The 12,216-nt window shown below is 35.7% G+C and overlaps 1 protein-coding gene across 1 annotated transcript; it reads left to right on the top strand.

Moving 5' to 3' along the window:
* Nucleotides 1-6,558: 6,558 nt before the first annotated feature.
* LOC117328892 lies at nt 6,559-10,111 on the top strand. The gene is made up of 3 exons (XM_033886494.1): nt 6,559-6,979; nt 7,657-7,846; nt 9,739-10,111. The coding sequence occupies exons 1-3, from the start codon at nt 6,925-6,927 to the stop codon at nt 9,818-9,820; spliced, it is 327 nt and encodes a 108-aa protein (XP_033742385.1). The 5' UTR covers nt 6,559-6,924; the 3' UTR covers nt 9,821-10,111.
* The last annotated feature ends 2,105 nt before the right edge of the window (nt 10,112-12,216 follow it).

The raw sequence follows: 12,216 nt of genomic DNA, 5'->3' as shown, positions 1-12,216 counted from the left end.
AGTATGGTTATTTTTAGCTCACCTGCCTGTCCGTCCGGCATCAACTTTTTCCTCTAAACAACTTCTCAATAACCATGAGGCACAGAGTCCTGTTCTTAGGCCTGTATCGTGCTTGGATGAAGGGCTACCAAGTTTGTTCAATGAATGACCTTGACCTATATTCAAGTTCACAGGGGTCAAATAGGTTAAAGTCTTTAAACGACTTCTCAATAACTAAGAGGCCCAGAGGCTTGATATTTTGTGTTTAGCTTTTTTTGGTGAAGGGCTACCAAGTTTGTCCAAATGAATGACCTTGACTTACATTAAAGACCAAAGGGGTCAAATATGTCAAAATCTTTAAAAACGAATTTTTGATCGTCAAGGGACTCCTGAGACCTGCTATTTGGCCAAAAGTATGCTGGAATGAAAGCTTACAAAAATTACTTACATAAATAAACCAGCCTACTCTTATGATTTAATGAAATGGTGATCAGCATTAGTTTGTATCTGCATATAATGACCAAGATCAACTTCAAAGTTGCTCTAGAAGCAGGTGAGCAATTCATGCCCATTGGGCCTCTTGTTTAATTCTGTCGTGCATTTCTCCAATACGATACATAAAATAACATTGTTGTAAGCACCTTTTACAATTATGAATAAATAACACTTTATAATACTTTGAAGTTAGTTTTTGTTTGTATTGTGTTTTTGTTCACGAGATTAACTGTCCAAACAGGACAGTTATCCTTATAAGGACATGCTCGTTATTTTGTTAACAGATATGTAAAAAGTTCTAACAGACTTACATAGAAATCAACATGCACAATACACTCTATACAGTGTGTGGAAACAACCAACTTCATATCCTGATAGAAGACGGATGATTATCCTGAGATAAACATGTTTTTAATTTTATTGATTTGGTAACTGGTTGATTTGACTAAATTATCCAGGAATCATTTTACCGTAGTTGTCCGTAATACAATAACACGAAACCATCAGATAGCCGTGTACATTTCTGTGTGATGACCAGAACGAAAGGCCCTAACAGAATGCTATAATTGGTACACTAGTAGAGATTTCAAGATTTTTCAAGATTTTATTTTCACTCAGACACACATAATAGTGTATAACAAGAGGTCAGACATTTTCAACAGAATGGATGCATGACAGGCAAAATATAATATAATTTGAAGAGGAAATGTGGGAAAATACATTTTAACCTTTCATAAATATAATTATTAATATAATAAAGCTTATAATTACATACTGCATAATCACAATGCTGGATGATAAAGGTGTGTTATAATAACTCGACTAGTTTTTGGATAAATAAACTGACATTCATATACAATTTCTTATAAAAGATTGAGAACATTCCTTTCATTTTAATGTAATTAGGATTTCTGTAGTAGTAATTTGGGATATATTTACTACGCAACTGGAGTACATTATGGTTGTTACACGCAAATAAAAAATGGAACTCATCTCCAGTACCAGCGTTACAAAGTGGACATACTCTATCTTGTCGCTGGATTCCAGTCCATCTTCCGGTTTCAACCGGAAGTTTGATATTTGACGTTCTAAATTTACATATAGTTTTCCTATCTTTTACATTTAGTCGCAGAAGATAATCTTCAAAGCCAAACCGATATTTAAATATAGAATATGTTTGTCCTCTCGACGTGTTTTCTAATTGATTGAACCATGTTTGTATAAATTGGTCTTGTAATTTTTGAGTAATAATTGACTGTAGATATTTAATATCAGGTACACAATTTCTCTGTTGTATCCAGACAAAACTTAGTCCAACGCTATCTATAATATTTTTAACATATTTCATCCATTTAAACTCAGTCTGACCAGTTACATGGAGAGTATACATCAATTTGTATATAGTACTAGACAATTTGCTTTTATTGGTTAGAAGAGTATACCAAAACTTTATCATTCTTAGCTTAATATTAACAGTAATAGGATACCTGCCAGTTTCTCCGTAAATCATCAAATTAGATGTATTTTTTCGTAGACCAAGAATTCTTTTACAGAACTGTAGATGTATTTTTTCCAACATACTTGTATTTTCATATCCCCATATTTCACATGAATATAATAATATTGGGGTGACTAGTGAATCGAATAACTTCAGTTGTAAATCAACAGGTAAATTTATATTTCTTATCTTACGATAAAGAGCAAAAAGTGCTTTATTGGCTTGAACACACAATTGTTTTTTGGCAGCTGTAAAGCTTCCATTATAGTTAAATAGTATACCTAGGTATGAAAAAGTATCTTGAATATCTAGTTGCTTATTGAAAACCATAAATCGATTTCTTCCTTTCGTTGTTCTTTTTGAAAAAATTACTACTTTCGTTTTCTTTGTGTTAACCTCAAGTTTCCATATCTGACAATATTCCTGGAACATATCTAACATAGTTTGTAAGCCAGTCGCTGTTTCCGACATTAAAACAGTGTCGTCAGCGTATAGAATAATAAACAGTTTAACATACATATCAATATTGTCACGACATAGTTCATAAATCTTAGACAAACAATCAACATTTTTTTCGATAAAAAAAGTTTCTAAGTCGTTCAAATACAAAGCAAACAAAAACGGAGAGCAATTTTCCCCTTGTTTTAAACCAATGTTGGAGGTGAACATTTGTGACATTTCATTACCATTTTTCACACAAGATTTAGTGTTTGAATACATACCATATAAAACATTGAATATCTTCCCAGTTATGTTACTTTTTATGATTTTTTGCCATAAACCTATACGCCAAACCGAGTCGAAGGCCTTCCTGAAATCAATAAAGGCACAATAGAGTTTTTTACCGGAAGATAGATACAAAGATGTCAATGTGTGTAAAATGAAAATATTATCTATGGTCGAGTGTCCTTTTCTAAAGCCCGCCTGAGCGCTACTAATAAGATTAATTTCATCTGATAGAGTGTAAAGTCTGGAATTTATTATCGACGTAAAAACTTTACCCAAGCATGAGACGAGCGTTATAGCTCTGTAATTATCTAGTTCCTTGCGGTCACCTTTGTTCTTAAAAATTGGTTTAATTATGCCAGTGCTCCAACTTTCTGGTATTATGCCCGTGTCCAATACAATATTAAAAAGTTTATGGTATGTGGGCAACATTTCATTAATGGTACTTTTAATGTATTCATTATATATATCATCAATTCCGCACGCTTTATTATTATTTAATTTTTTAACAGCGTCTAATATTTCCTTACTGTTAATTCGGCCGTTCAGTATATTGTCATATATCGGTATATCAGTCTCGACCGGAAGTTCAAATTCGTCTTCACTATTATTGGGATTCAGATTTAAATTTCTAAAGTAATCATGTAGCTCATCAATTGGCATGTCAACTCTCAGTGCATTATCTTGTTTATCAAATCTATTTAAGATATCCCAGAATGCTTTCGGTTCATACATGGAGGTTTTCCTCATTTCGTTCTCAGTTTTTTCTTGGAACTTTCTATAATTTGCATTGATTACTTTTTTATATTCTCTACTTTTCTTGATTAACTTTTTACGATTTTCATTATTTTTGAGGATTTTGTACCGTTTCTTAGCTTCATGGAATTCCTTTCTTTTATCTGCGCATTCGCGTGTAAACCACGGTTTATCGTTCCCTAGTGTAACCGGTTTTTTACCCATTCTCGTCTGTTTCGTACCCAAGACACTTTTTGCCGTTTTCTTAAATATGTCTGTAAGACTATTCACAACATCGTTCATATCATTTTGCGATATTGGTGTGGGAGACTCATGCATTCTCTCGATTGCGTCATTTAAATCGCGCAGTTTACCGCCGCTCTCAGACTGCAAATTGTATACAAAATCCGCTTGTTTTTCTTTAACCCACTTACCAATTTTCACGGCGGATATGAATTTTTCTTCTATTTCAGTAATTATCTCCGAGCAATGGATACGGAATACTAATCTACAGTGAACATCTGATATTAGAGGATTAAAATCCAAAACTTCGAAATCGTTAAGCACAGGAAATACATTCGACGATACGATCAAATAGTCTACAAGACTTACATTTTTACATGTATTTTTCCCAGTAGATTTGTCATTGCCGACTCTGCCATTCGCAATATACAGATTATTGTTTTTACAAAGTTCCAGTAGTTTTATGCCAAATGCGTTTGGTCTTGAAGTATCTTGGCTAGATCTTTGTAATGGTACTCCTAATTGAGGGAGAACTTCATAATCATATAAATATTTATGCATTTCATTCGTTTCAATTAAATTTGACACTTCAACAAATTGTTGGTCTGGTATTACATAATCATCGCAACATTGGGTTCTGGCGTTAAAATCTCCAACTAGCACAATTTTTTGTTCATTTTTCATAAGATTAATCATTTCATTTTCAATATCGTGAAACGCTTCATTAGAGGTATACTTTGATGTTTCTGGTGGCACATACACACAACCTACAAGTAGACTAGGTGATTTATTACAGGTACGAATATCTAACCACTGTACAAACTCTGATAAAGTTTCATGTAACACAATAGATGATTTAAATTTATTTTTATATATGACGACTATTCCACCTGACTTATGCTTTGCATGTGACCTGTTTTTTGCCATATAACTGAAACCTGATGGTAACTCTAAAACATCGTAATTATCAGTTTTTGTTTCAGCCAATAATGTGACGTCATTAGACGTTATAATATCAATAAACTCTGGTAACAATATTTTTGATCTGATACCACATACGTTTAAGAAAGTAAATTTCAAGTCCTCAATCACCCGACCTCTTGTCGCGTGACGCTAATGGCGGTCACCATTTCCAGGAGGCGGTGGTTCAGTGGGTGGATGTCTGGGAGGCGGGGCTCGATGGGGATCCCCATTTATATACAACGTATCATAGTTCAGTACAGCCCTGTGCCCACGACGCTTGTGCTCCCTCATCAATGGGTACAGCGCACCCCGCCTTCGCGCGATTTCTGGGGGGAACTGCCGCTGGACGCTGAGCTCGGGTTTGTCCCGCAGTTTGTTTGGCGCTGCTTTTAGAACTTCCTCCAAGTCCCTGAACTTGGAAAACTTGGCAACGATCGTACGGGGTTTTCGATCATTCCTCGGTCTGAGGCGATGTACGTTATCAAACGCGATCTCATTTACATTTTCTAGTTCCAATGTATCACGCAAAAAGGTTTTCACAGTGTTTTCAGTGTTTTCTGTCTGATCGTTGTTACTAGTATCTGGTATCCCGGAGAATAATAAATTGTATTTCATAGACTGTGTTTGTAGCCTCAGAAAGTTTTCAGATAGGTCGTAATTTTCCCTCAATAAAGTTTCATTTTTTTTCTCCAACTCACATACGCGTGATTCCAAACTATAGTGGTGTTCTTCCTGTTTGTCGTTTGTGTGTTTGTTCCGCTCCGCAATTTGCCTAACTTCTGACAGTTCTTGCTGGATATTTCGGATACAAGTTTCAAAGCTGCTCATTTTTTCATTTATTTTGTCGAGCACGTCCAATTTCGGTAAAATTTGGTCTAATTGCGAGAGCCTATCATGCAGGTCTTTAATAATGTACATCGTTGGAGTAGACGTACATGTCCTGTCCGGAGTCCGTGGAGGATAGACAGGAATACAAACAAGCGTGCTTGGGTACTATACGTACATGTCCTGTCCGGAGTCAGTGGAGGATAGACAGGAATACAAACAAGCGTACTTCGGTACTATACTATATGTCGTAGTTTCTAGCATGTAAATATTTATACGCAGACAGCAGCATTGCAGTCTACAGGAAATTAAATCTTATTGAATCATTAAATAAACCTTTAATCTACAGCACATCTGATTAAATCTACAACACAAAATTATAGGTTAAATGTATGCATATACATGTTCTCAACTTTAAAATGAAATTCCTTTTTAGAATACGTACATGTATGTGATCGATCATTTATAACTGTGACATAGCGACTAAAACATGTACACAATCTTTACCTCTTATTTTTATACAGTCAGCTTAATAATGTGATAAGCGTGATGGTTTCATCTTCCAACTTAATTTTCCAATTTAGATGGTAACATCCCTGCTTCCCCATCCTATGATATTAATATGTCCACAGTTGGGCCTATAGCCAAGAGCTTGTCTCAAACACGATTTCTGTGAATGGGTAATCGACTGCTGACAGGAGACGTAATGTAGGTTGATGAAAACGATGGGCAAGTTTGGTAGACAATTATCCTTAATGCAGCATTCTGTTTTGCTTGAGGATATGACAGCATATATATATATACGTACAATGATCGCTTATTTGCTCAGCGGTTCTGTTTCCCTACAACGGTTCTCGTTTTGAGAAGGTGGCATCTAGTTTTGCAGAGATCTACAGGCACAATATACGAAAGAAGAAGAAGGCTTACTCTTACGAAATAACCTCTTTGTATGTTTTCAATTGTTACCATGCTTGTTCATATTTTATATCGCTTTTGAGCTAAAATTACGATCATATCAATATTTTCCTGTTTTCAAGCTAATACACGTTGTCAATGAACTTGTATACTAATCTCTGGTGGGAATTTGTACTTAATTAAGTCGAACCCGTATTTCATGAGACTCTAAAAGGCCTTATTCAGGCCATTTCATAAACGGAGAGAATGGTTACTGTATTAATTGGCTTTATTAAGATCCATCATCACATTGTGTACGAGATGTGTAGGTGTATTACACCTGTCACGTGTAATCACATCACACCCTCTGGTAACTGTCCGCTTTACATGCTCTCAACCTGTCTACATACGCATGCGTTACCTCCCCGCAGGGGGTCGTCAGGGTAACACATCAAACGAACCTAGTGAGATGAGAGATGAGAGTGAATGTGACCCCTCACCCTCCATAGTCCACGCCCAACGTGACTGACCACACAGACGTGTATACAGTACATTGACGGTTCACTATGGTCGGAGGAAAGTTCTCTCTTGTTTGGTTTTTAGCCCTCCTTTGTCTTTTAGGTAAGTCTGCATGAAAGAATATAAGTACGTTTAACCAACATTCTGTGTGGAGTTTTAAGTGTGAAGTGAATTGACGGTCTACCTTTAATGCTTGTCTTCTTTTCTATCGAGAAATGTCTTTACATTTTGTATTAAGATATTGGCACTGAAAATGAAGCTGGATATATTGGTTGGAAACGTCTATATATAGCAAGCATACAACATGAAATTTTTGATAAAAAATGTGCACAAAATGGTCATAGAAATTAATTATCTTAATAAAGATTGTTTGCAATCTTTTCAATCATAAATGCTTTCCTATAGAAAATGTTTCAGTTAAAAACACCTGGAATTAATAAACGTTGATAAAATCAGAAAGAATGCTATTATTGTTTGGTGAATCGCTTAGAGGGATGTTAGTATAACTTACACTAATCACACCTGTCGTATTCATAGACTTTGATCTTTGCTATATAGGACGTATACTATAATACAGTACGTTGTCTCATCACTAGCAAACCGGCAATTTTTGTGCGCACCCATTGTCACTGTTAAGAGTTAGAATTCTCTAAAAGATCCACATAAGGTAAATATGAGGGGTTTCTCGTTGGATATGAGTACATTTATATTATGTAATTTTCTTTGTTCCTGTAACCGTTTTTTAATTAATTATTACCGTCTCTTTCCTACGATGACAGTAAAAGTTACGGAAAGTGGCGAGTGTTGCAGGTCGCATTATGACGTCATGGGTAATGTTATGAATGAACGTTGGTGTGCCAACTACTGCTGTCTCCAAGGTAACATTTACAGCTGCTGTAACAACTGGTTCTTCCGCGCACCTGCTCAGGACAGATCCACATTCTGTGTCAACTGGTTCGCGCGCCACATGTAAGTTAAACATTATATTACATACCGTTGTAAAACAGCCGAATCTTATGTTGATAATGTGGTAAATATAAACAGACACTGTAATATTGTGATACATGGGTTAGTATTTTCGACACAGGCACAATGTATGTGTAGAGTGCATTTATCCATTACATATACATATACTGAAGCAATGTAAATGCAATGCTATCCTACATATTTAGGGCATCTAAACAGCAAATACAGACAAAACAGTGATTTTGACAGTGAGTCTGTAAATTCCTAATATGATGCAATTTAGCAGATGTAACTTGAAAAACTTTTAGTATGAATCATGGCAAACCGTGGGATTTGCTGTTGACATGTAATTTGTTAAGCTGTTTGTAAATTTTAACAAAGCATGCGAAAATGCATGTTTCAGGGGGACATAATTAGCTCATTTGTATCATCTATATTGCACAAAATAGCAATGTCGTTTTGCTCATAATTGTTTAAAGCATAGAATAGGAACATAGGTTTGACGAAGTTTGACTTTACAAAACATGTATGCATTGACACTGATTCTATTTTGACCTAGACATGCAAATTATTGTTGTGAAGAATATCTCACAAATATAGCATAAAATAAGGAAATATTTCAAAACATCAAACATAGGGGAAAAGGTTCAACCGCTTAGTTGGGGTTTAAATATGCATATTCCTGAAAAAGGCACCAAACTCACCAGTTAAACAATTTGTCTTAAAATCGTCCTTCCTACTATGATCAGATGTCTTAAAAGTGTGATAAAGGATCATTTTTTTTATTGAAATGCCTCTCTTTATGATATATTTGTGTGATATAATTCACAGTCGCCATTTGCATTTCTAGGTCAAAACAAAATAAGCGTTTATAAGTACATAAAGTCATATCCGGTCAAACAAATGCTCCTACCCTGTGCTATAGACACTTGTGAGCATAACAGCTTGGCTATTTCTTCAGGTTTGGTTATTTGTAACTTAGAATTATTCCCTGCTACATCAAAGTAACTATAGAAAAAACTGTAAGCATCTACAGCAAATTATTGGTAATTGTAAATAACTACATGTCCATACAGACATTTTGGTATATTGCATGACTATCTTTGTGCAAATCTTTAGATATTGAAATTCAACATTATTCTATATAGATGCCCTTAAGTTAACTGGTTAAGGGCATGTCTGTCCACCACACCAATATGTAGCGACTTTACCAGTAACACAAGTGAAGACTACGTAGCTTGCATATTGGGTTGAAATACAGAATTATTTTAGTAGGTCAATTAAGGTCACATTAACGGTCAGCAGGTCAAATTACCAATAAAGAGGTCTTGTGACATCCATCCCAAACGTAGGGTATACTGTGGTCAAGGTTATTCTTAAGTAGGTCAAAGGCCATGGTCAAGGTCAACAGGTCTGCAAATATAGTAGCAGTGGAAACGTTTTGTCACAAGGAACACACATATGAAATACTGTACCTTAACTGTGTCTTCATGAATCAGTGACTAAAGTGACAATGACTGCTGGAGCAAATCATGTCTGACGCACACACACATTTTGCGGTTATGATAAGATAATTCTCTCAACTTCATGGTCATTAAAAAAACATGTACATTTTGAACGGTATCAGAAAGATATAAGTTTACAAACTATTTGCATTCAAGCAAGTGTAAAATGACAATTATACCATTCAATTAGAGCCAGATTCCAAATTCATATCGCCTTTTAGAACAAGTTGTTGAGCCTGTCTTAGACTTCATGGCGTATGGAATAGAATAAGTTTTGATGATATGCTTGGTTTAATCCCTTTACTGATTGTCATTAATTTGTTATTAACTCGTGTCTTGTGAAGTCTTACTACTGAACCTACTGTAACATATGTTTTGTTCCGTTAACAGCTGGGTACCTATCATTGTGGCCCTGATTATTCTCGGTTTGCTGATCGGCTGCGGAGTGTGTTGCTGTTGTATGTGCTGTTAGTATCAGGAGGACATCTGTAAACATATACCGTGACGTAGGTTGTGTGTGAAGAAGACAGTATGGACTATTGTTCGGACACCAGAAACGCCATACAAATGATACCAATGCTGTATATATCTACATGTATTTAAAGTTTCAAGGTGAGCGTGGAATGTCTTAATAAAACCTAATTCAACAGTAAATTAAAAATAGAAAAACGATTTTTTTTCTACACTTTGTTTTCCCCTTTACTTCGTTGGTAATTTGAGAAAATCGATTATCAAGTATTGGAACACAACATGCGTTGGTAAGTTGAATTTGTCTGATATAGCTTAAAGAAGAATTTCGTTTCAAACAACAGCATTCTATTCTACTTGAGGTCTACCTATTTTTATGTGGACTCTACCACATAATGACACAACTTTGAAGGTCTGTTATCAAAAGGATCATGTTTTTTTAAATGCGACTTATAACGGAGTTGTAAGGCACCAAAACGTGACCCATATACCAAGTACTGGCTGTGCTATGTCACCCATATACCGAAGATAAGCTGTAATATGTCGCCAATATATCCAGTGCTGGCCGTGATACATCACCCATATACCCAGTATTGACTGTGATATGTCACCCATATACCCAAACCTGGCTGTGATATATCACCCATACAGCCAGTACTGACGGTGATATGTCACCCATATACCCAGTACTGACTGTGATATGTCACCCATATACCCAGTACTGACTGTGATATGTCACCCATATACCCAGTACTGACTGTGATATGTCACCCATATACCCAGTATTGACTGTGATATATATCACCCATATACCCTGTATTGACTGATACATCACCCATATACAAAGTATTGACTGTGATACATCACCCATATACCCAGTATTGACTGTGATATGTCACCCATATACCCTGTATTGACTGATACATCACCCATATACCCAGTATTGACTGTGATATATCATCCATATACCCAGTACTGACTGTGATACATCATCCATATACCCAGTACTGACTGTGATACATCACCCATATACCCAATACTGACTGTGATATGTCACCCATATACCCAGTATTGACTGATACATCACCCATATACACAGTACTGGCTGTGATACATCACCCATATACACAGTACTGGCTGTGATACATCACCCATATACCCAGTACTGACTGTGATATGTCACCCATATACCCAGTACTGACTGTGATATGTCACCCATATACTCAGTATTGACTGTAATATATCACCTATATACCCAGTACTGACTGTAATATATCACCTATATACCCAGTACTGACTGTGATATATCACCCATATACCCGGTATTGGCTGTGATATGTCACCCATATACCCAATACTGACTGTGATATATCACCCATATATCCAGTATTGACTGTGATATGTCACCCATATACTCAATACTGATTGTGATATATCACCCATATACCCAGTATTGACTGTGATATGTCACCCATATACCCAGTATTGACTGTGATATGTCACACATAGACCCAGTATTGACTGTGATATGTCACCCATATACCCAGTACTGACTGTGATATGTCACCCATATACCAAGTACTGACTGTGATATGTCACCCATATAGCAAGTACTGAATGTGATATGTCACCCATATACCCAGTACTGACTGTGATATGTCACCCATATAACAAGTACTGACTGTGATATGTCACCCATATACCCAGTACTGGCTGTGATATAGTCACTAACATGAACAATTGCGCTTTTTATCTCATTAAAAAGCTGATAATATTATACATGCACCAAACTGATAAGTTTTTTGATTTGACAAAAACAACAATAAAATTCTTCATACACTTCCACATTTTTATGTCTTTTCTCAGAATTATTATCATTTTAAAGTATTTAATACATTTCCTAAATATGTCAAGCGAAAGTTTAAGAGGATAGTAAGTTTAAATCATAATTTATGGAATCGTGATTTTGCAGGTGTCCAAATTTGTCCCCGTTTGTGTTTGTGCATCTTCGCTAGCCAAGGCTTCTGATTACGTTACACAACGTAATCAGCAGCCTTGGCTAGCGAAGATGGTGTTTGTGACGACCATTCAAGGAGAAACATATCAGTTAAAAGACATCGGACACCAGATAATTGACAAGGACACCGTACAACGGTTAGTTGGCAACAGAACTGGCAATTTCTTATATACTGCATGCATAGTCTGTGCCCAAAAACAAAAACATAAAAATAATTAAAAGTGTAAAAAAAAAAAAAAAAAAAAAAAAGCGATCGCTTTGATAAAGATGAACTTGTCAAAACGGCTTTGTCATTGGATCAAAAATATCTGCAGATATCTACAAAGATGCATGTGACATAATTTCTTTGTATACTAGTGAAAATAATTTACTTAACTTTAATC

This window comes from Pecten maximus, chromosome 6 (genome assembly GCF_902652985.1).
Source record: "Pecten maximus chromosome 6, xPecMax1.1, whole genome shotgun sequence".
Taxonomy (NCBI): Eukaryota; Metazoa; Mollusca; class Bivalvia; order Pectinida; family Pectinidae; genus Pecten; species Pecten maximus.
The sequence above is the reverse complement of the archived record's forward strand: the minus strand, read 5'-3'. Positions and strand labels throughout refer to the sequence as shown.

Coding starts and splice junctions, on each gene's coding strand:
- LOC117328892 (XM_033886494.1), top strand. CDS start 6,925: ATGGTCGGAGGAAAGTTCTCTCTTGTTTGGTTTTTAGCCCTCCTTTGT. Junction 6,980..7,656: donor AGCCCTCCTTTGTCTTTTAG/GTAAGTCTGCAT, acceptor CTACGATGACAG/TAAAAGTTACGGAAAGTGGC. Junction 7,847..9,738: donor AACTGGTTCGCGCGCCACAT/GTAAGTTAAACA, acceptor TTCCGTTAACAG/CTGGGTACCTATCATTGTGG.